Source organism: Argentina anserina, chromosome 1 (genome assembly GCF_933775445.1).
Source record: "Argentina anserina chromosome 1, drPotAnse1.1, whole genome shotgun sequence".
Taxonomy (NCBI): domain Eukaryota; kingdom Viridiplantae; phylum Streptophyta; class Magnoliopsida; order Rosales; family Rosaceae; genus Argentina; species Argentina anserina.
This window is the reverse complement of record NC_065872.1, coordinates 15,354,827-15,380,280: the sequence shown is the minus strand read 5'-3', so window position 1 is coordinate 15,380,280 and position 25,454 is coordinate 15,354,827. Positions and strand designations below refer to the sequence as shown.

General features: G+C 38.1%; 2 protein-coding genes across 2 annotated transcripts; one reads left to right on the top strand and one right to left on the bottom strand.

Moving 5' to 3' along the window:
* Positions 1 to 205: 205 nt before the first annotated feature.
* LOC126802702 (probable 2-oxoglutarate-dependent dioxygenase AOP1) lies at positions 206 to 1,752 on the bottom strand. The gene is made up of 3 exons (XM_050530374.1): positions 1,358 to 1,752; positions 729 to 1,053; positions 206 to 445 (listed from the first exon to the last, which is right to left on the bottom strand). Exons 1-3 carry the CDS (start codon positions 1,750 to 1,752, stop codon positions 206 to 208), a joined length of 960 nt encoding a protein of 319 aa, XP_050386331.1.
* A 19,642-nt stretch (positions 1,753 to 21,394) lies between these two features.
* LOC126786038 (probable polygalacturonase) lies at positions 21,395 to 25,389 on the top strand. Its single transcript, XM_050511742.1, has 5 exons — positions 21,395 to 21,959; positions 23,007 to 23,127; positions 23,623 to 23,797; positions 24,141 to 24,211; positions 24,291 to 25,389. Exons 1-5 carry the CDS (start codon positions 21,519 to 21,521, stop codon positions 24,923 to 24,925), a joined length of 1,443 nt encoding a protein of 480 aa, XP_050367699.1. The 5' UTR covers positions 21,395 to 21,518; the 3' UTR covers positions 24,926 to 25,389.
* The last annotated feature ends 65 nt before the right edge of the window (positions 25,390 to 25,454 follow it).

Here is a 25,454-nt window from a genome sequence, read left to right as displayed (position 1 = left end):
AGAATGAATAGACACATTTGATAGAGAGCAAATACGTACATTACATAGTGCTGTAAACTTAAATAAATTTATGAAGATGAAGATTATTATTGCTTCAAACTGCTAACATTCTTACCCAGATTGATTACACGTACTACAGAGATGGTACAGATGTAATTAATAACTTTATTTTGAAAAAGATCGAAGAAACCAGAAATATAAGAAATCAAATTCCAGAAAATTCCTTAAGGGTGCACTCAACTCCTGCAGCTTGTGCTTGAATGTACTCAATTTGATCAAATGGCTTGTATCTCAAGGGATGTTCATCGTCCACAAGCTCCTTGGGAATGTGGGTGATCCCTTGTTTGAGTGAAAAGAGCCCCAACGAGTATCTTACCCCATCCTCTTTTATGTGACTGAGGGTGACTCTATGTCTACATGCCCTGATTCTATCGTTGCTCCAAGCCTAATTGAGGCACCAAGTAATTAGTAATTACTACCAAGACTCTATAGTTGATTAAGCTAGTCTCCACAGTTGATGTAATCAATCTACAACTTATAGCTCGACATATATGACCTTGTAGATTGTTATTTGGATGCAAATTTAAGGTCTACATTAACGTTCAGATCTCAACCAATAAGTTGTCGAACGCATAATGTACTGAACCTGAGTTTTTACATACCATATGTACGTGAAAACATGATGTTAAGTTTCATAATTAAGGGGTACGTATTGAATGCCTGCGTACCTGAAATACATCACTTGCTATAAACAGGAAGGATGATGACAAAGGATGAGGATCATAACCTATCCACTCCCCCTCCTTGGTATTCACTTCAAGACCATTGACATTTTGATGGAGTATGCTGGTAAAGTTCTTATCTGTATGACTACGCAAACCCACATCTTCTCTAGCTTTCTTGGGATCTAAGTACTTATTATATCGCAAAGCATATAGACTTGATCGAATGTGGTCTTCATGGTACTGATCTACACCATAGTTTTCGAACACCATCCTTGTCACAGCTTGATCTAAATCTTCCATCAATTTTGTATAAAGAGCCACCCCATCACTGCCAATATGGCCACAACAAGAATCAATATGTTAGCTTTTTTTGTTTTTTGAAGGAATCAATATGTTAGCTTTTTCGGTGCATATATGCACCTAAATCAAAAAAACTAACATATTTGCCAACAATTAATGTATATTATATGGTCTGAAGATATATATTGCTAGAATATCATTGGATCATAAAAGCTTAAATTGCATGTCCGATCCGAATAACAGTTAATGTATATAACTATATTAGTTAAGCTGACAAAATACATATGTATGAAAGCTAGCAAGTATGGTATGCTATTTAGTACGTTATATACCGAAATTGGTCGTTCCCATTAGGCCAAAAGAGCTTCGTGAACTTGCTGGTTTCTTCTGGGTTTGAAGGGTTCCAAATTCCCAAGTTTTCATGGGCAGAATTCCCCTTGAAATAGCCAAATAAGCCTTTCCTGCTTTCGCTATTGGTTTGTGTTTTAATTTCTATAGGAGAATCGAACAACTCGTTTGCAGCACCAAACATGGTGTTGCGAAGCCCAGAAGAAGCTAAAGTTTCAGGTAGTATTGCAGAGAAACAGCCAAGCTCTTCAAGTGCATAGCAAACCTCCTTGCGAACAGAGAGCCAAGAACTTGTCCCCGGCTTCAAGCAATCCTCATTTGAGAAATCTATGACAGGGATTTTGGTAATCACGGTTACTGGGGTGGTGGGGATCGTCATAGATGTTGATTTACAAGTGTACAACTAGCTATACGAGGCTGGATCAATCACTATATATATATATATATATATATATATATATATCTGCTATATGCTATAGGAGACAGATCAATCACGTACTACATATATCTGCCATATGCCTTGTGAGATGTACGTGTGTGTATTGCTCTCCTTCTACTATATATATATATATAGGGAGATAGAGAGACAGAGAGAGAAATAACAGCATTAATTGCAATCTAGTAGCTAGTTACTTACAGAATGAAGTCAATGCATGAAACTAATGATATAGAAATGTTACTTGCTTATACTATAAGGCCTTCTATTCATGCATATGGTCGTCATGTACGTGGGTGAGTTGGTTTTTGACAAGTCGCAACTCCTAACGTATCGGAAAACTAGCCGGCCAGCCAGGCTGGTAATCATGTTATCCATAATTAAAGGAAATTTTTTATCATGCGTGCATACCACACCCCACACCCCACACCATATGTGCATGTTATGACACTCTTCCATCACCACACACAAATGTATCTATGTCATATATTGTTGCACACCAGATAGCCCTAATTAAAAAAACTCAATTCAAGCAACCGTGCGTGGTGGTCATAGTTGACTTTTCCCAAAGTTGTCGTAAACCTTCGTGGCTACAACGTTCGAAGGATATCTATCTATGGGGGTAAGAGTTTTCTAGAAGCGAGCGAGATCGCTGAAGACTTTTCTGCGGTGGCTCGATCATCACAGTGAGATATTTTCGGCCACCTGCTTTAAATATATGCTTGTTAATTGATAGTTCAATACATCAAAGAATATTTATTATGATGATTGCATAATTGCATAGTCCGATCCAACTTACGAAAGTAGGGCTGGGCGCGGGTTCAGCCCGTGCTATTGCTTTCAGAGCCCGGGTCCGGCCCGGTTGTAGTATGACAGACCGGGCTTTGTTCTTAAAAAATCAGGGCCCGGGTAAAATCCGGACCGGTATCATCAGGGCCGAGTCCGCCCGATCTTCCGGGCCTAACTCTGTTTTTAACTGGTTGGTACTGAAACTTGTGAAAGCAAATATAGCCATATAGGTTATTAGCCAAAATGATGCCAAATGCAGCAAAAATAGCCAAAATGACAACAATCTATGTCTCTGTAACAAAAAAGCAGATATTGGAAGTGCCAAATATAGTGTTCAGTTTGTCCATAAGTCCATTACAAATACACAGTCATAAATAACCAAATTAACCAAACTTCACATTACCAAAGTAAATAAAAGCTCAAACTCTTCAATAGTTCAATTGAAACTTGAAACTTTGAAAGAAAACCAGAAAATCTAGGCATGCATAACCAATTCATCTATGGGCAGATCCTCCAAATCTTCAATGCACACCTTGACTTCAACTTGACAAAATTAACTTGCCATTCTCCAATCAGTCCAATGCACGTCATCATTTACCTCGAACTTGTAAGACAAAGTGTATCTCAATTGCTGATTTGTAGGTAATCCATGAAGACCATGAGAAATACTTGGAACTAACACTCAAAACAGGAGGAACTTCACCCTTTTAAGTTCTAGACCAGTAGCACACACAATGACACAATGGCATGTCAATCTAGCATGTTCCCATCAAAAAATCTACAAACCCAACATAGTTTTACCCAATAACATCAACAAATATAAAGAAAAGCTATATCACAAGAAACAGGAGCATTATTTCACAACAAATGTAAACAAGCTCTATCACAACTTATTGGATGATTATTTCGTAAATCCAGTAACCTACTTCTATCATGACTCCAGAAACTCAACAACCTACTTCTATCATGACTCCAAAAACTCAGCAACCTACTTCTATCATGAGTCATGACACTACTATGATCATGCATAATTTAACAAAGTTCCTAGAAAAGCATAGCTGCAACTTAACAAATTTAAAAGTTTATAACCAACATCATCCACTTTAAGGAGCGTTGAATTAAAGAAATTATACCTTTTGATTTCTTCGATGCTAGAACCATTTATTTAAGTTTTAAAGGCTGGGGCTTGGCTTGGGACTTGGCTTGAACACCAGCAGCAGCTGGGGTAGTTTTCTTTGATGATGCTACAACTGCTGCTGATGAAGGCCAGCTGCATCATTTTTTTTAGCAACCTTTGCTGCTTTCTTGGGCTGTGAAGCTCTAGCTGTCGCCAGTCTTGCCACAACTTCATGATCCTCATCTTCACTTTCTGATTCTAAAACAGCCTGTGCCTTTCCCTTTCCTTTTGCATTCTTTTCCTTTGCTCTTCGCTTTGCCGCAACTACAACAAAGTTAAATATAATGGAACAAGTCAAAGTCATAATATTAATAAAATTCAAACAATACAAGTAAGCAAAATAAAACATGTAAGGTACCATACTTTAACTAGCAAACATACCTCTTTCCCCCTTTCATAAAATTCCAACTCTTCTTGGCTTGGATAATATTCAATTTCAGATTGATCATTTTTCTTTATCCAATTTTGCAAGCAAAGCAATGCTTCTACCGTTTTAGGAGTTAAAGAAATCCTAAAAGGATCAATCACTCTACCTCCTGTAGAGAAGGCAGACTCGGATGCAACAGTACTGACTTGAATAGCAAGTACATCCTTTGCCACAAGATCAAGGTTTGGATACTTACAGCCGTTTATCTTCCACCAACTTAGTAGGTACCATGTAGCTGCTTCTTGTTTTGGAGTAGCCTCGATTGGATCAAGTAGGTACCTATCAACTTCACTCTCAACAACAACTTCATTGGACTCAACTAGGTGTTCTTGCCACCCTACAACCAAATAAAATAAAATAAAATAAAATACATCACACATTAATATTGAAAAACAGCAGTAAGAATTCAACAAAAACCAGAAGTTGTTACCTTCCAACAAGTCAGTCATTTTCCCGGACATCTTCACAGCCTTGGACCTCTTTGACTTGGAAGATGAGGCTGATTCTTTTGTACTACCAGAAACGTCACTTGCTGCATTACTGCTCTTCTTAGATGCATTGGCATTGTTTGATGCATTGGTTGAAGTCCTATAAATGTCAGTTAAGGATACCAAGAGCTCCTTAACAGAGTTGGTCTTCGCTTTTGCTTTCTCCGGTGAATAATGGAGCACTCTTATGCAAGTATGAGTTATGTTCTTCAGCTTGAAGTGAGGATCCAAGACCAATACAACCAACAACAACTTATTCATGTCTTCAATCTCCCCATAATATGTTCTGAATTTTGCAAGCATCTTTTCGTACATCTTTGACATCAACGTTTTCACCTCACTTGGAGTTCCGGCCGAAGGCTTATAAAGTGCTTTAATTTCCCCTTCTATTGATACAATGTCATGAAATGCTTTATGGGCGGTAGGGTGTCTAGTCATACTACTCCTCATAGTGACATTATAAAATACCCTCAAGATCATCACAAAAATTTCAGCATTCTCCCAATCCTCATCTTGTGGTGGTCCAACTCTTTTTCTTGGTTTAACATACTCTTGGTGTTCTTCTTCCTCATCAAGCTCCTCTCCTTCATCAAAATAGCTTCTATACTTGTTCATTTCCTCCGCAGCCATCTTTTCAAAAGCTGATCTCACATCTAAAGCTATGTCTAGCATTAAAAAGGTAGAATTCTATCTTGTTGGAAGATCAAATGACGGTATTTTGTCTGTGTCTATGTTCCCTTCAGCCTTCTCCTTCTTCATGCACTCCTTGAACACGTCTAATCTATTAGAACTAATTCTAATATATTTGACCGCATTTCTAATTTCCGCACAACTTTTATTCATCAAAGACAAACCAGCATTCATTATGATGTTCAATATGTGAGCCATACACCTCACATGAAGGTACCTTCCTTAAAAAACCGGGGGTTCTTTCCATACAGCCATTTTTCCTTGAATGTACTCTATCGCCACCTTATTTGCACTTGCATTATCAACCGAGATAGTTAACACCTTATCTATCCTCCAACGCAGCAAACAAGACTCTAAAATTTTTCCTATTGTGTTCCCTTTGTGATTGGGGATCACACAAAAGTTGATAATCCTCTTGTGCAAAGTCCAACCAGCATCTATAAAGTGAGCCGTCAACACTATATAGTTGATGTTCTGAACTGATGTCCAAGTATCTGTCGTTAAGCACACCTTGTGATTGCTTAACACCTTTCTAAGCTCATGTTTCTTCTCATCATACAACTTCCAAAAGCACCTTACTATTGTTCTCCTAGACACTGGTTGGAATTGCGGGACAGCCACCCTTCAAAAATGCTTAAAGCCTTCCCTCTCAACATGACTAAATGGCAACTCATCAATCACTATCATCTCACAAGCAGCCTTTATACAATTGTCCTGGGTCCACATCTTTTGGAGTTGCATTCCTTCTTCAACTTCACCATCACCAGTAATTACGGCTTGACCGTCATCTATGCTTTCCCTACCATTATAATTCTTGCATACTTTTTGAATATGTCTACGCAATGACTTGTACCATTAAAAGAGGAATCACCTTTGAGGTCAGCACCACAATAAATGCATAATACACGCTTCTCATGCCCCACGTGCACTTTCTTCATATCAATGTGAGTGAAAAGATCTCTCTGATACTGGGTGAAGTGCTACCACACTGCTGACATTTGTTTAGAAACTTTAGGTGCAATTGATGGAGAAGCTCTTTTTCTTTTTCTCGACACACCTTGCGAAGCCACAGTTGCTGCTGGTATTTCTTCTACAACCTCCACTGGAACTGCTGGTTCTTCTTGCTTGTTCTCAGCCTTTGCTACAATTAAGTCATTATCAGTCTCAACTGGTACTTCTTCAATTTCATCATCTGATTCTAAAACCCATAATCAGAACTGAATGATTGGCAGCCATATGATGAAGAGGACGTCAACATCAATCTGTAACACAAATAAAGTGTAAGGTTTACTCAGATCAAGTAACATCACTATTGTTCTAACAACATCACTACTGTTTTGACTACTGTTTTAAGTTTATAACACTACAAATAACAAACAATAATGAATCAAAACAACATCACAATAGCACAAGCACTGCAGCAACATCACAATATACATGAACAAGTCAACAACATGCTATCATATAAACACTGATTTCATATAAGCATTTTCTTCGCTATAGCTACCATTCAACAATTCATGGGCATAAACACTCATTTCAAATATAGACAATGAGATAAATAATTATTACATCACACGGAGTAGCCTAGCTATTTAGGCACATATTGCAAATGAGAAACTTCTTCAACTTTCCACTCTTATATTATACCCTTTTATTTTTGACCTAACCAATTATTTTAGTTACAGCCTTACAGGTCTACTTGCATTGATTACCAACAAGAAAACCATGTCACTCCACTCATGCACTCATTAGTTAATCGTTTTACAATAGTCAGGCTATTTAATCTTAAACAAATTAAATAATTATTCATTAGTTGTAGCACTCTAATCTAAACATCATCTGGCAGCATCCTAAACTACTTGTTTTTTTCTCTCATGAAAATTGGTAAGTGCATTGGTACATTGCCAGTGAGGCAGTGAAAGCTACTTCTCTCAGTAGTCAGTACTGACATTCATGCATAAACATGTACTAATTGGTGCATGCATTCAAATAAAGCTACATTCAAAATAAAGCCAATGTAAAACAGTTAAGCAACTATAAGCTAAATGAGTACACATGCCTACTTCAAAGGAAGCATAGACGAGCTTTAACCTGATGCACACGTTCCAAATTAAGTGTACTGATCTTCAACATTAGCTTATCCAAAGCTGGGTGAGCTTCTAGTTGCAAAGTCCTCACCTGTAATCTAATCCACAAAAATTTCAAACTAACCAACTCACTACAACAAGTTAAAAGCACAATGCCGAGAGTCAAATCACTTCACCTCATTTTCCAAGCAACTGCAAGCAGCTTCAAGACAAACCTCCCCACAAACTCAAAAGACAGTATCTTCAATCCTCTTCCTGACTCGGCACCAGAGAGACAGAGTCTGAGAGAATGTGAGAGAGAGACACAGTGAGAGATGACGAGTGAGACACGGCAAGCGAGGTGACGAGGAGCGGCTGCGATGGCGCGGCGATGCGAGCGGACGACGAGGCACCGTGAATGGGCGATACGTGAGAGAGGCGCTGCGATACGGAAAGGCTGCGATGGTGCGGCGGTGCAAGGCGACGAGGAGCGGCTACGATGGCGCAGCGGTGCAAGGCGACAAGGAGCGACTGTGATGGAACGGCGAATCGACAGTGCGAGGCGACGGCGATGAGAGTGAGAGTGTGAGACTGAGAAATTGAGAGTGAGGGCTGAGAAGTCGATCGATGGGATTGGAGTTAGTTAAGTTTAGGGTTATTTGGTTATGTTCTAGTGTCATTATATCTATTCTATGAGTTTAGAATCACTTACGAAAGCCAATTACATAATGACACCTAATGTCTTGAGTTTCCGGGCTTTTTTTGTTTAAGGATTTGAAGGCCCGGGACTGGCCCAGACATAACAAAGCCTGGCCCGTTTATCACATGACAACACACGAGCTCGGAAAAAAGCCCAGCCCGTCCGGACAGGCCCGTCGGTCCGGTTCGGGTTTTTTTTCTTCTTCGGACCTTTTACCCAGCCCTATACGAAAGTACTTAAGTGATATAATGAAGAGCGATCATACTCCACAGTTCATTCATATGATGCATGACCAATGCCCCTAAACAGGAATGACTTCAGATTTTTTCTGCATCATCAATAAAATGTATAGGAAATTTGGTATATGATATGCCTAGGGGCATGACAGTCTTCTCATCGAACGTTCATTATTGTGCATTTGTGCTCCAAGCTTAGTGGCTCACAACCAAAGTATAGGTGGTATAAGAAGCTTAGAAGCAGGTCTCTCAAGATCTCGATGACATTTCCTCTACCTTCAATCCTATTTATTCTCCAATTATTTTCCATCAAACTTGAAAGATTTAACACAGTTCACCAATTATTAATTAACGAGAAGACTGTTCCTAAGATATGATCCATTATCAAGAACTTTTTTTTATCCAAATATCGAGAACTTAACAAGCAAACGATATGTGGTTCTTGTTCAAGTATCTATACATGCACTAGACACAAACACACCTGCTGGGTGTAGTTGAATAACTGTATAGGGTGGTTATTTAGAGATATGGGTGGTTACTTGGAGATATATGTAGAAACTGTTTGGATATTTCTTATTTTGAATTATCAGTTTATTTTACAAGTTATTATTATATCCCTCCTTTTATGAGTACTAATCTTTTTTAATCTTTCAAGATTAAAATAGTACATTTTTTTTAAAATTGAAGTTCATAAATAATAAAGACTATTCTTCTTCCAAAATCAAAGACTAATTAAGTGATAGTTGTATAAATTAAATTTTGGAATGTAAGTATAATTAATTAGACAAGAAAATCAATTTTTTTTCGTAGGTGATTACGGGTAATTTATAAAAATATATGATACTTTAATTTAGTAATTTAACAAATATCATAGAATCATAGTGTACGAATTATGAGATTAATTTTCATTTCATTCAAGTATCCCAAAGGATAAGATAAATGTGTGTTGAATAAAACTGAAAATATAAAAAAAATCGAAAATATATATATATATATATATATATATATATATATGGATTTAACATAACAACACATCAGCCAATAGGAAGACATAGCGCGAATGGATTGTCTGAGCCATCAGATTGGCCCAGATCTAACGATTTGAATCGCCCCACAACACTTTAAATTCCAATTCTATTTTCACACTCCCTCAATTATGGAGGTTTAAGTTCCACCAAAAACTTCGGCAAATTTTCAAATGAAATTTGCTAAACTTTTTGTTTCCTTCTTCATTTATTGCCATTCAAATTTGGGCAAATTCCTTTCACTCTTCCTCTCTATTGCCATTAAAATTCTCTCATTTTGTTTCTCTTTGATTTTGCAGATCGATTAGCATGAAGACTTTAGAACAAGGTAGATCACCACTGATTCCAAACCACCCGAATCAAATATAGTTTTTTTAATCATTGGTCATAATATATTAAGCTCAGCAAGTTGTACAAGAAACAACCCACCGAAGGCCGACAATAAGAGAAATCTCCTAAGACTTCCAAATCAAGTCTATGCAACTAGACTCACAAACTTAAAGTACACCCATATTCTAAATCAAATGAAGCGCTAAAACATACAATGTTAGAAAAATTAGAAGCAAAAATATAAAAGGAATTGTCATTGCCCCGAAATTTCAAATGATAAAAATTCGAACTCGAATCCATGAAAACTCTAAAACAATCTCAAATATATTGAAATCATCTTATAATAACAGTGTATCTAAACTGAGTCCACAGCACGACTCAGTCGACTTGAATAATACATAACCAGTTTATACCTCAATATTTGACCAGAAGAGAAGAAAAGGTACATTCCGGTATTATTGATAATGTTGTCAGTGTTGTGGCAGGAAGGAAATAGAATGTACATTCCGACAATATTGATGTGTTTGTGTAATTTGCCTTAAGAGGCGGCCTTTTGGCAAAATGAAAATGTGAGTGTGTGTTTTGCGATAGTACAACCCAAGGGGTGAAAATGAACTGGTTTGTGGGTGCTTGACATGTTATGAGAGTGTGTAGTGTTAGTGTTGATGTTGAGGCCGTTAGCTTGGTTTTTGATCCACCAACCATAAAATCATTCTAAAATATATTTGTTTTGAAAATATATGGATTTGATCGACTACGGTCCATGGGTAAATAAAACATGATTCTATTGTATGGTTTTAAAAGGTTTATGGTAAAAGACTATGTTAAATGTTTGTGATGTAGGATTCTTATTTTTAGACTTATCTATTTGTTATGTGATTCCTGAACTACGCTAATCCGCATGAATCACTAATTATTTTTATGTGCAATGTAATCTCCTGAACTAAACTTATTCCAGGGATTACACTTTTCTTATTCTTTTTCTTGTGATGTGAATTCATGAACTACGTTTTCATATAAGATTCACTATTTGTTTTCTTGTATGTTCTTTCTAGTGTGAGTGAGTGTTATGGGTTGTGTAGTGGTGTTGTGACACTGGTGTGGTGGCATGATGTGTTGTGTGTTGTTGTGTAATGTTCTGTAGTTTGTTGTTGTGCCAAAGGGGAGGCCTTGTGGGGATAGGCAATGTCTACTTTTCATGGGGGCCTGAGCTGAATAACTCATGATTAGTTTTCTAGTGTATGTGTTTACTATTCGTGGGGGCCTGAGTTGAATAACTCATGATTAGTTTTCTAGTTCGTGGGGCCTGAGTTGAACAACTCACGAATAGTTATGTGTAAGAAGTATCATTCATGGAGGCCTAAGCTGAACAACTCGTGAATGACTCAATGATTGTTGAGTATCATTTAGGATGATGGTAGTGATGTTGAGTGGTGTTGGTATGTTCATGTGGGAATTGTTATTTGTTTACTTATTTGTTGTACTTTATTGTATGTTTAAGTGATTTCTGAACTATGTTATTATGCAGGAATCACTTATCTTTTAGGGGAATGAATTAACTTCATTTGGCATAAGCCCTTCCACGACCACAAGGATCAAATACAAGAGATGACATGACATCTCTCATACACGTTACAACTAAGAAAGCAGATAAAGGTGCAAAAACGCACTCATTATACAAACCAAAATCTGAAACGAAAAAACGGAAAAACTAATGCAAAGCAAAAGCATAGTAACTCCCTCATGTCAAAACGAATGACAAAACACACTAACATATCAAGCCAATGGCATCAATTTGCGTACTCTCAATGTTAGTGAAGTCGAAAGAAGAAACACGAGAGATGGTCTTTCACCCCCACAAGAGGCCGAAAATCAGACATAGCCAAACAGAAAAGAAGAGGGAAGCTGATCTACACGACTCTCAATACGAGTAAATGATAAATATATAACTTATGGAGAAGTAAACAAGGTTTGGGTCGTATCATAAAGTAATATTTGCCACGGCATAACAAAGCCGTCATAAGCTTATCATTAAATTGCCACCCTTTTTGCTCTACCGTGGTAAATTTTACATCCAATTGCCACGATGTAACTCTACCGTCGCAAAGTCATTATATGTTTGCGATGGAAGACAAATGTCGTTGCAAACTTATTAGTTTTTAGCCACAGTTTGTCATTGTTGTAGTTAATTTTGTTATGGAGCAAACATCGTAGCAATGGCATCACAAATTCATGACTAATGGTGACGGCAAATGACTCCGTGGCAAAATATGATGGCTAACTGAAAAAACAAATTGTGGTGTTAGATCATACATGCTATACATAGACAAACTTAGATCTTAGGGAACATGATGGCATAACAACTCAAAACAAGAGTTTGCAATGAAAATCAGATTTCCGTGTGGAATGACCTTCACGCACTTAGACGGCCGTAACTTCTTCGTTATAATAGGTATGGGTGAACCGTAAAATGTTCTAGAAAGTAGACACCCGTGGATCTCTAGTGACATAAAGCTCAAACCTAATTTGACTGGAACAGTTCACAGTGCTCTGTCGAAGTTAACTGACTTGCAAATTCCCGGACAGAACTGTCTTACTTTACTAAAACGGTCATAACTCGTTCAATACGATAGATATAACCGAATGGTTGGTGTCTCTAGAAAGCAGACACATAGACATTTCCAAAGGTACCAAATTTACTATATTTCATTGAGTTTGCGACGTTTGAGATAATGTAGTACAATTGGTTGCAAGAACTTATACCCATATGTGTTCATATGAAAACCAATTTTGGATTCTCTATTATGTTTAAGTATAGATGACAAAGAGATTTAATGAGCTATAGATTTATATATGTAAGTGTTGTTGGGACACTATTGCTTTCATTATGATGTGATTAACTATGTGACTATGTATCGTCATTAAACTTAAATTGTTCCGTTGACATGGGTCTAGTTCTACACATAGTGAATCAATACCTTCCTCCCCACACCAATGCCGCCAACAACTTATACACACTTTTGTACGCATTGGTGTTGTTGTTGACACTGGTAGCGTAGAGGATACGTATGATTCTGTTTTGGATCAAAATCAGTCATTCATTGGTCAATTTCCCCATTCCATTGTGAAAGACGCATTGAATGTGACAAATTAGAATCTGTCCAGTTTCGTGGGTCAACTTCAACGAGACTTACATGTCTGACTTCATAAGCTCTCCGTGGTCTAGAGGCATTTAATCAAGCAATTAAGGTCTCTCGAGCACTTTCATATCTATGTCAAGATCCCTTTAAAAATATGTTATGAGCACTATTATATGTTGCAAATCAGTTTTCATAGACACTACTACTGATCAAGTAACGGAAAGCAATTATGTCTATAATGAGAGAATATAACTCATCGTAGTCAATACTAGGATAATGAGACAATCTTTGCGCTATAAGTCCTACAAATATTGCATGACTTCATCATTTTCATTACATTACGAACAGTGAGTAACATAACAAGTCTAGTTCAGCATTGTATTGATTCTTTCCACTTCGGTCAAGTTGCTCATCATTGATACTTTACAACGGAATAAGAGCATAAGTAAATACATCATCAATCATGAGAGATCAATCCATTAATACATGCGCGTGCATACATGATCAATTGAGAGATTTCTTTTGTTCTCTAGCATCAACAAAAGGAGTTTACAATGTCCCACAAAAACTTAGTTGATAGACATGTTCAGAGAATATCTCTTGATGATGAGCGGAATATTTGGGCCTTTGCACTACGCTTCATTCAGATTTTTGATTCCAAAGAATTTGATGATCTCCCTCTCTTCCGGGTAGGAGCCAAGACCGAAGCTATGACCCTTACTAGTCCATCCTTGCGTTTGCCGCCCTTTTTTCGTGGTACAATAACACGGGCGCCGACAACACCACATCGTACAATGGTGTCATCGCTGGCTTCTATCCCACTGTCAGGGATGGTGCCAACGGTGCTAGGACCAGGTCATATGAAATTCTCCCATATTCCGAGAGTTCCAACCTTACTAGCACATCACAACATTTATGTTCAATCTCGTCACTTTCGCAATATCAGTAAAGTCATTGAGCATCAAATTTTTAACTTTCTGGAGGTCGATAATGTGTTGCACTTCTTACTTACTCAGAGCAGTACAAGATCTTAAAGAGACATAGTGCCACACCACCACGTCAATTCGTGGCGTTAAAACTAGAATGAGAGTATTCAATATCTCCCCCTAACGACGAGAAGTATGTCTCATCAAAGTGATCGTCTGCTAATATCACGGGATATATAATCATGCTTGTAGATTGAAAATAACAAACAAGTGTTGGTGATTTATAACCAACCAAAATACTTAATCGTCTCACGTAGACCCATTGAGATACTAAAATTGAGGCACATAAGCAACGTAACTAAATAGGCATTAGTGAAAAGAATGTTAGGATCGTATCCAGTAACCATCTAGTACGCACTAAATGCTTGGTGAGTTGTAGGTTTGAAACGAATAAGTGGCGCCGCATGCAACATCATTACATATCCTCATGCAAAGACTGACATGTTAGTACCCATAACCAAGTCCAAGCCTCTGCTAGACCGTTCTATGACTGAACATGAGTTATAGGATGTTCAACAACGATCCTAGGAGACAAGCAATAATCATCAAAAGTGTTGGAGGTGAACTTTTCAACGTTATCCAATCGAATAGATTTGAGAGGACGGGAAGGGCGGTGAGCCCTTAGTATGATGATCATAGATAAAAACTTAGTAAATGCAGCATTCCTTGTCGATAGCAAAGTGACGTGTAGCCAACGCGTCGATGCTTTAACAAATACCATAAAATTCTTAGAATGTCTGCATTCTTGGTTGAATAGGTCCATAAATGTCATCTTGAATATGTTGTAAGAATGGACTAATCGAAATTGGAGCATTCACATGAGAAGTTTGACAATAAGAGTCATCAATTAAGCAGGTTTTGTCATGAGGTCATGAAGAGGGGCTTACATGGGCTCTGCAGGGGATGCAGGGCAGCTGCGGGGTGACTGCTGGGGCAGCTGCGGGGTTGGCAGCTGCATACAACCAATTTTGAATCTATCACAAAGATATTTCTCTTCATTCTCAACATGAGTATCTAGATGAAAATTGATTGGCATGTATAGTCTTGTAAAACTTAGCAAGGTGCGAATATATATAAAACACAATATCCGCACAAAATCTGTAAAACAACTACCTATCCCATAGAACAGTGTGGGTGGTTGCGCAATCACCAAGACACTCGATTTCGCCGTGGCACATCATCAAAATAAATTAAGAGAATCAACAACACGGTGAACTTATGTAGACAATACACCATAGAATATTATAAGAGGGGGGATCAAAACAAAGTGCAATCTCATCGACTATATCACATGACAATAGTACTACATTCTTCAAGTTATATGTTAGAAACGGATGTTAGAAAGAAACCATCCAAATGGTGCGGATGCTCACTAATGAAAAAACCGGTTGAGCTATGAAATGACTTAGAGAAAACTGGAAAAGATAACCGGAAAACCATGTCTAAATAACTCAAAACCGAATGAAACTTTGGTGGGAAAATGCTTCAATAAAGAATGTTGGAAGGATACTAAAAAAAACAACGAGAAAATGACGAAAATTCGTTGGAAAACTCAAAAGAAAATCGGTCGACAACGACTGAAATCTGGCCGATATGGAGGCCGTACTGCAGATCCGATAGGGAGTAGTGGTAGGGATGCCGGAGCGGCGACAAGAGGCTGGAAATCGGCCGTAGTCACTAGAAAATGGCTGGAATGGCCAGATCTGATCCAGACTTACCGGAAAACTCGTACACGTCATGGATGAAAACGACGTCAAAATTTGACGTGCTGAGGTTCGTTTTCCAAATGTTAAGTGTCAAATTTACAATATAGGGCTATTGGGGTCTCATGTTACCCAAAAGCATCCAATTTAAAAATCACGTGAGTTGCAAACGTTGACCGTTCATGCTAGATTTAAGGAAATAAACTTGTAAACAAGGAATACGAGAAATTTTATTGAATGAAAATCTTTAATACAACACAAACAAACTTTTAATTCCACTAAATGACTAGAGTCAAAGTCGATTGAGAACATAGCAATGACAACATTATACTTGAAAAATATTAAACAGAAAACGTAATCAAAATAGATTGACTAATCAAAAGTTTGTAGCAACAAAATCGTGCATATCAGATCGGGCGGAACCTTAGAGTGAGACTCAAAATCTACTATTTGGAGATTGAAATAATGTTATATTTCCATCTCAAATGTTCCCTCAATAGAAAATAGATACAAGAGCCAAAAATAGCTTGTGTTTCTTGGATGTGGAGCATACATCAAGGTCAACTCTGGTAAAACAACATCATAGACATTTATTGAATCATTATGAAGTGTGTCCCAAAGAATTGTCAATTTTGAGATATTTTATCAGCAAATAGTGCTGTTTCAGAGTAGTTTGAATCTCAACTGAAATAAATGAGTACAAAGACCTTGGGATTACTGTCTATATTTTTGATTTTAAGAAATGCAAAAATTCAAATCATAGTCACGATTGAGACGCATCCACAAGAAATGAGGGATGTATAGGCTTCGAATGATTGAAACTAGTCAAGTATGTAACCGATTTCTAGGGCTGTCAAAACAACAGTGCACTCAGGCGACCACACAAAATCGATTTCTACCCTTTAAATTATAATGCGACTCCCCTAGGGCCGTCACATGAAAAACATCGACCAAGAGGGGAATTATATCCCTCTTTGGTCTCATTGGCGCTGTAAGAAGAGCTGGAAAAGAGACATGAAGAAGACTAATAGCGCCCGATAATTTATATATAAATGTTCAAAAGTAGCAATTTTAAGAAAAACTTACTTGGTGGTCTGCCAAATAAACTGCATTTAATTGAGATAGTCTCTAATTAATCTTCATGTAGAAAAATGCAGACTAGTTGCTAGCTGAAGTCCTTTTCAATCTTCGTATTGATGACATAGGAATCTCAGGAGGATATGCTCAAAACCGCGTGTACATTGCAAAAGTAGAGTCTATCTCTGGCGTGTATGTCATCACTAGATCATTTTTCCTATACTAGGACGTGAAATATAGTTAAAAACTAAAACATGCAAATAAACGATTAATGAATTAAATAGGAAAAGAAAAGGGAAAGAAAATAAATGGAGTTTAAAGCCTAAGGGGCCATTGGGCTCAGAAAGCCTGAAGCCCATAAAAGATCATGGCTGGGCTGATATCTGCAGTCCGGGTTGAGCTCGAGAGAACTGGGTCGGGGGATTGCTCTCAATGCCACAAGGCCGCTGGGTTCTTTCCACAACTGGAAGAAAGAGAGGCGTTGTTGTAATAACCCGAATTTCATTATTCATTTCTTATAATTTCATGGAGATTAATGAAATGATATTTTGGTTATATCCATATTCTACGTCTTTTAAATAGCCTTCATTCGAAGTAGAAATCGGTTCGAGAACCATTAAGTAGTTTTTCGATTTAATTCGGTTGACTCAAGAGTTGACTTTTAATTCGTCGCTCGTTTCAGGAAACTTCCTTCATAAAAGTCGTAGAGCTCGTCAAAACGAGTTTGTAGACATGTGACACGTAGTAATCGAAAGTTGGAGGAATGAGATTTTAATTACAGAAGTTGTTGTTGAAAAAGGTAAAAGGGGGAGAAAATTGGGAAACAAATATCTTCTTTCCCTCTCATCTCTTCCTCATTTCTGCCCCGTGCTTATCTTCTCATTCTCTGCTTCTTCATCTTCTTTCTTCTTCTCTTCTCTCTCTCCATAAATTCTTCTTCTCCTTTGATCTTCTCACCCAACCACCGTGCTGCTTGTTGTTTGCTTACTGCTGCTGCTGTTGCTGCTTGCTGCTGCTGCTGCTTGCTTGTTGTTGCTGCTGCTATATTGCTGCTGCCTGGGGAGTGTTGCTGCAGCTGTAGTCGGCAGAAGGAGACCTTGAGGTGCTAGTAAAGCTGCTGATTGTGTGGGCTTGGTTGGTTGCTGCTGATTTTGGGCAGTGACTTAAGGAGCTCAGCTTGGTAATTTCATTTTTTCTTGATGGTTATGTTATATTGTTGTTTGGTGGTGTTCTTAGTGGTAATGGTGAGTTATATTGAAGGTCAAGAGGTATTGTAAGTTTTGGGATCTTAGTTGTGAGAAGTGGAAGGGTTTAAGGGAATGCACAAAAGGTGTTTGATGAAATTCTTGTGAGAGATCTTGATACAGTGGAAGTAGTTAGGCCATTGTTTTGGTGTTTTGGGTAGTGAAGGGGTTCTTTTGGAAAAGCAAAGGAGGCTTGAGGGAGTAGGAGATATTTGGGAGTGCCATGGTATTGTTTGGGGAAGTTGTTTAGTTAAGTTGTGACATTTTGGAAAGGTTGGTTTTGGGAAGTAAGAGAAGAAGAGGGTGAAGAGGTTGGAGTAGATGTCACTAGTGTATGGCATGGGTGACCTTAGTAATTTCAGCATTCTTGCCGAAATTTATGAAGTGCTTATTTTTTGGTTTGTTTTGGTTCCTTTTTACTAAGTGGAGCTTTGTTCAACTTAGGTGCTTGAGTTGGAAACAAGTGTTCGACTTGTTGAGTTAGGTTGAGTTGAGGGAAGTTAAGAGTGTGTGGGCAATGGGTTTGTTGCAGGTTTGGCTAGTTAGTTATGTCTGTGTTTTGGGTGAATTTTTGGTTAAGTGGTTAGTTGTGAAGTGGTTTAATTGGTTATAATTTTGTTGCTATTTTGGGATAGTTGAGAAGAAGAGAGAGAGACCGAGAGTTACATAAGGAAGAAGGTGTAGAGTTTCCTTATGTTGAAAGAGGGTTTGTTGTGTTGAGTGGTTTTAGTTCTTTTTTACTAAGTGATGTTTTGTCACTTAGGTAATTGAAGGAGCAAGCGAGTGATCTCACTTGAGGATTACAAGTTGTTTGCGGGAGCGAAAAGGTGAGTAAACCTCACGTTTGGTCTAGTTACCCTTGGCGGTAACTAGATGTGTGAACTTACATTTTATATATTTTTACTTGTTGTGTGATTGAATATAAATGTGTATATATTTGGTGATTTATATACGTATATCTAAATGGTAATATGATATGCATATTTATCACTAAGTATATATAAAGCTACTATATTTGTGAAATATATTGTGTATTTTTAGTTGGTTCTCATTGAACTGTGGAGGATGGGACCGAGGGGGAATAAAATGTACCTCTCGGTAAATTAGAGGTTTTTGGATAGAATATTTGTATAGTCGAAGTGCTTACATGTTGTGTGACCGGAAGGGAAGAAAATGTACCTTCCAGCGTTATTGTGTTGTGATTATTTTGTTGTTACCAGAAGGGAAGAAAATGTACCTTCCGGTATGATTATTGCGTGTGTAGCTTTGTGGGTTGTGATGTTGTCTTTGTGGTGGCCTTTTTAGGCAAAAGACTTGTGTGAGTTGTTCTGCCTTAGTGGCGGCCAGTTTGGCGAAAGAAAATGAATACATATGATTTAGCCTTAGCGGCGGCCCAAGTGGAAAAATGTATTTCAATGTTCTGCCTGTGTGGCGGCCTTAGTGGCGTAGGCATATGTTAGAACCACTCCTTGGCCGGTTGTGGGGATGAACATCTAGAGCTCTAATATTATTGCCAATCTTCTGGGTGCGACTTGAGGGTCGCATTAACCCAGAATGTTCTGCATATGTTGCGATGTGATTGTGAGTTGTGATTATGCTTGTGTGGCAATATGTGGTGTTTGTTGTGGCATTGGTTGCGAGTTGACGTTGTTAGTGTTGTGATGATAATGTTGTTTTTTTATATATATTTCTGAGTTTAGAAATATATTACATTACCCTTGAGTATTTCTTTTAGTTTACTCATACCAGCTTTGTAGCTGACCAGGTTGTGTTTACAATCCTGGTGTACCATTATTGGTGCAGGGGGTAGTACTGCAGGTACTTCACAATAGTAAAGCGGAAAGAGTGAGCATGGTAACAGCAGGGCGCTGTTTTTGCTTCTATTCATTTTCCTATTTTAGTGAGGACTTGTGAGAGTTGACTACTGTACAACATACACATGTATTTACGTTTTGTTACAGTTTGAAATCTAAGTGTTTTGTGAAACATGGATAAGATATTCAGCTGCTGTAACGTAATTTCATTTATTGAAGTTATATCATAGTGTTAGCATCCACAAATTCGAAATTTTACTGTTCTGAATTTAGGGATGTTACAGTTGTTGATCAAGCGCTACTACCGAAGCCACGGTTCGGAGTCGAGCAAGGCCTCGACGATGGGTTATGCCACCGTCTTGGAATTTGTGTGTGCGGCGGTGCCACAAGGACAAGACTCGACTAACGCCGACGGCTAATCAGAAAGGATGATATCTTGGGTGCCAGAGAAAATTCATGGGTGCCCTGAGTATATCGATTTGGATTTTTTGTTTTCTTCTATGTTTTTCTAACGATAATTGTTTTAGGGAATTCTCAACTTTTCTGGCTATGCAAAAAAGAGAAGGCTACCAGACATAGGAGGTTAGGGCTAGGTTAATTTTTCTGGTGGTGGCATCGTCGCTCAAACATTTTTAGAACAAAATATATGATAACGTGATCAAGTATGATAGATAAAAATAATAACAACGTAAAAGAACATAACCGAACTCTTTATTGATTAATAATGTGACATATATATATATATATATTACATACATAGTATCCTGAAGAATCAGAGATTCATATCTCTTACATTAAGGCATAATCTACTCTTAAAGAAACCTGAATATGTAAGACACCCACAATGGTAGAATAATAATTCTTTCATAACAAAAATCTTATATTTTTCTCGTCTTTTCATGTTGACTCCTTTGTTAAAGTATTTATTGGTTCATGTTTAAATTCATGATTTGTTTATTAGATAAATTTGTTCTTTTTTAAAAAAAAATTATAGTTGTGAGATAAGGAGATTGAGAGAATTTATAAATAAACATTAGACGAAACATGTATAATTTCCTCTTATATATAATGAAATATCAAAACAGAGCCATATAGGTATTAATATGAAAGAGTTTTATTATGATGTCAAATATCTAAAAATAGCAAGGTAAAAAAATAAAATTTTACGAAACGCATATAAATAAGAATAATTTTTTATTGCTAATCATCTAAGTTTTTGGTCCTGCTACTGCTGATCAGAACGTCGATCGTAAGGTTAATTCTTCAATAACATTAAAAATGAATAATAGAAAGGAGAGAGAGTGCTACATCTTGGACCAGGAGGCCGTCCACACTAACAAAAGAAATAATTTATTTTCCCGTGAGTAACGCCTTCTTTGTTCCTTCACACAGCCCCACATTCCCATCGGAAAGAACCTCCAAAACCAAATCAAGCCCTAGTCCCCACTCTACGAAGGTCAAACTTCTTGTTCTTTAATACCGACCCCACTCCACCCAATCATCTTCTGCCACGCCATCACCCACACTGATCCTCACCGCACGCAATCCCTCCCCTCCCCACACCGAACAAAACGGATCCATCTTTTCTTCACCTCACGCGCAAACCCACGCGCGTCACCAACACCTCCTTTCGTTCTTAAACTTTGGCGCACTACGCCACACACTGTTCTATTCCCACCTCAACAAAACCAAACCCAAACCCCCCACCACCTCTCTTCTTCTTCTTCTTCTTCTTCTTCTTCCAAATTCAAATTTTAATTCCGCGATTTCGAAACCCTAGAAATCCGGTCTTCGATTTTCATGCACGTGCAGAAATGGATTCCGACAAGTCCATATTCGGCGGCGCAATCCGTCCGACGTGGCCGTCGATCCTCCTTCTCTTCACCGTCATGCTCGTCCTCTGCTTCCAAATCTCCACCATGACCGGCCTGCCGCGCTGGGCCGGGTCGGTCTGGGGGGAAGTCGGATCCTCCGTTGACCCGGCGGCGAGGAGGATGACGAGCTGTTCCGGATTCTTCGGCGACGGGAAAGCTCCCCCGAGGAAGACGGTGATGTCGATAAAGGACTTCGGCGGAGTCGGCGACGGGACGACGTCGAATACGGCGGCGTTTCGGAAGGCGATACGGTTCATGCAGGAGAAGAGCGGTGGGGCCCAGCTCAATGTTCCGGAAGGAAGATGGTTGACGGGGAGTTTTAACCTCACTAGTAACTTCACGCTCTTTCTCGAGCAGGGCGCGGTAATTCTCGGCTCCCAGGTAAAATATTAATCTCGCCTTTTCATTTTTAACTGTGTGATAAAGTTGATTACGTTCATGATTGTGGAGGGCAGTACTAAAGAAATGTGAATGAACTGTAACATTTTGAAATTGTGAACTTCAAAATATTGGTGGCATTCAACAAAATTCGAAAACTTCACGTTAATTTTGTCTAGGCTAGTGTAACATTCTTGTCAGATAGATATTCCTACTTATAGTCTTAGGAAATGTGAAAGTAGCTCACCGCTGTACGATGTAACTCTAGATTGCGTTTAACTTCGTCAACTGCTGAGAAACTAAATTCATGGGCATGGTATATGGAATTCTTGGTATGCCCTGAATGAATAGGGCGACACCAAGTTTGCATTCTTTCGACTTTATAACACATAAACTTTGGGGTTGCTACAGAGTGTGGAGTTTATCTACCCTACCGAAATAAGATAAAAAATTTGGTGACTTTGGGCCAGTAATAATTCCATATGCAGGAATGCATGTTCTCTTTTGTTACTACTTATTATTACTCATGAAGTCATGAGGGTCACCGTTATGATGCGAGTTCTAGATGCTTCTGAGTTTTGAAGCATTTTTAGTTGGGGGAGAGGGAATAATAATGTTCACGGGTTCAGCCGAAGTGGGCCCCCCACCACCAACAAGTTCTCACTTAAATTTTCATGATTCTCTTGTTCCCTGATTTGTACTTTCTTGTGTTCTGAAGCTTCAACTATGTGACTTGATGCCAAAATGTTAGTATCACCCTCCTGATCTGCACTGCAGAATACTCAGACCAACCAAATTTACATATATTTATTGAAATAATTGAATAATAATATAATTTTTATTTTTCATGTGGGTGCTATACTGTCACAGCCACATAAGGGCTTCTTGAATTGTAGTTGATTCTGTTTTTTTTTTTATCATAACAAAGTTGCTTTCAATGGAAGAGAAATATCTGTGATTGATTAGGATAATTACAGATTTATAGTTTCATCCCCATAAATGTATTGTGCAGTTTGTGCTTAATGAAGTTATTTTTGTTTTTCATCATAGGATCCTAAGGAATGGCCTATTGTTGAGCCATTGCCTTCTTATGGAAGAGGGAGAGAACGGTTAGGAGGAAGGCATATAAGCCTTATTCATGGGAATGGTCTCACAGATCTTGTCATTACAGGTACCAAATTTTTTCTATCCTTGTTGAGGACTAAAAATACAAAATGACCATGTGAGTTGTGGATATGAACATGGTGGCATGTGAATCTAGTAATCATAAGTTGAAATCATTGAGTGTCACATGTCATTTAATATTAATCAATTTAGTCTTTGTATTGGCAATTTATATGCTCATGCAACTCTATGTCTTTCTGTCTATCAGAGTCACATTTACTAGAAATAGGTAAGCAGTTCCATTCTTCTTTAACAGAATTACTACTCCTGGTGAACTACTTCCCTGTCAAGGTGTTAGGTTGATTTAATGAAAGTCTGACAGTAGAAATAGAGTGACTGTGTCTGTTAAATTTGTTTGGGTTCAAATTTAGTATGTTTGCTAACTTCCTTCAAAATTCAATGGCATTTCTTTAAAGAATGATAAAGACATTCTTGCCTAATTTTATTTTTAACATCTAAGGGACCATTCGAGCTCATTCAATGCTTATGTGTGGGATTTCAGGTCATAATGGAACAATTGATGGTCAAGGGAAAATGTGGTGGGAACTCTGGTGGAACAGAACACTCGAGTATACGAGAGGTCACCTTCTTGAACTAATGAACTCTAACAACATTCTCATCTCTAACCTCACCTTCCTCAATTCTCCTTTTTGGACAGTTCATCCTGTTTACTGCAGGTGTGTCCTTTGACTTTCCCTTATACATTGTTTCCTTTCTTCTTCTTATTTTTTTTGTTTATTTTTCGTTTCAAGTATACATGCATACTAATTCAAGTTGCTGGAAATCCCTAGCTTAGTGGAAGTTGAGAGGGAGAAAATTCATATTGTTCAGCCTGTAATGAGCCGTTTACTTTCTCAAGTCTTTTCTCTATGACATGACTACCAACCACAGTAAAACAGTTTGATGACCCATCTTCACATTTAATGTCATTGAGGAAAACACTTTGATTCAAATTAATCCTACTTCTTCCTATGCTTAAGTAATGAAAATTAGCTCATAGTTCTTTTTTTGTTTGATCAGCAATGTTGTTATAAAGGACATGACAATCTTGGCTCCCCTTAAAGCTCCAAACACTGACGGCATAGACGCAGGCATGTCCTTGTTCTCTCAATTTGATATGATGTGTTTCATGTAAGTTATTATAGAAGTTAACTTGATGGTATGGTTCAGATTCATGTAGAAATGTGTGCATTGAAGAGTGTTACATTGAGAGTGGCGATGATCTCATAGCCATCAAAAGTGGGTGGGATCATTATGGAATCAAGATGGCTCGTCCAAGCTCAAACATCATAGTGAGGAGAGTTTCTGGCACCACTCCCACCTGTTCTGGAGTTGGAATAGGTAGTGAGATGTCTGGTGGGATTTCAAATGTCACCATTGAGGATTTGCATATTTGGAATTCTGCAGCTGGGGTGCGTATAAAATCGGATAAGGGCAGAGGGGGTTACATAGAAAATGTTACTATAAGTAACATAAAAATGGATAGGGTCAAGACGCCCATAAAGTTTAGTAGAGGGTCCAATGACCACCCGGATAAAGGATGGGATCCCAAAGCTGTTCCCAAAGTAAATGGAATATTCATTAGAAATGTTCTCAGCTTGAACTCAACAAAAGCCCCAGTACTGCAGGGTGTCGAGGGTGCTTCTTACAAAGGGATCTGCCTCAGGAATGTAACAGTACTTGGTCTAGCTGCATCTGCAGAGTGGCAATGTGAATTTGTTTCGGGTTTTGCAAATGACGTATTTCCAACGCCATGTCCTGAAATGCAGGATATTGGCTCTTTTGACTGGTGCCAGCAAAGTTGAGATTCTGTTGAAGGTTTTAGAGTGCGTCTTTGGAAGTGTGAGCTTTGATACGTTCTGAGGACTCAGTTGAATTACTGCAGCAGTCGGGTTTGCTTTCAGAGTTCAAATCTAATCACACTACGGAAATGGATGTGATCAGATCGAGCTTGTGTAACTGAGTTATCAGTTGGTGTTCAAGGAGCTCTTGAAGCGTGCATATTTCTTAACATTACTCTGATTGAGCACAGGACTATCCGGTGTTCATGAGAATCTACTGGATATTTGGGGCATTTTTCCTCGAGTTTTGTTTATTTGACAGATGATTACATGGTGCTATACATACACACTCGGAAGGTACATATGGTAGTGAATCTCAAACTTTAATACTGTATAGAATTCATACAAGGGAATTGTAACAGTTTCGAAATGCAACAGTTTGTGGCCTTATCATTCTTTCATTGATGTATGTTAACTTTTCTTTCTGATCTGTATAGTGCATTATAATGGTCATGTTCTATTCCATTCATTAGGCAACGCATTAAAACAGAAA

Coding starts and splice junctions, on each gene's coding strand:
- LOC126802702 (XM_050530374.1), bottom strand. CDS start 1,752: ATGACGATCCCCACCACCCCAGTAACCGTGATTACCAAAATCCCTGTC. Junction 1,054..1,357: donor AATGGGAACGACCAATTTCG/GTATATAACGTA, acceptor CCATATTGGCAG/TGATGGGGTGGCTCTTTATA. Junction 446..728: donor TAGCAAGTGATGTATTTCAG/GTACGCAGGCAT, acceptor TGCCTCAATTAG/GCTTGGAGCAACGATAGAAT.
- LOC126786038 (XM_050511742.1), top strand. CDS start 21,519: ATGGATTCCGACAAGTCCATATTCGGCGGCGCAATCCGTCCGACGTGG. Junction 23,128..23,622: donor CACAGATCTTGTCATTACAG/GTACCAAATTTT, acceptor GTGGGATTTCAG/GTCATAATGGAACAATTGAT. Junction 23,798..24,140: donor GTTCATCCTGTTTACTGCAG/GTGTGTCCTTTG, acceptor TTGTTTGATCAG/CAATGTTGTTATAAAGGACA.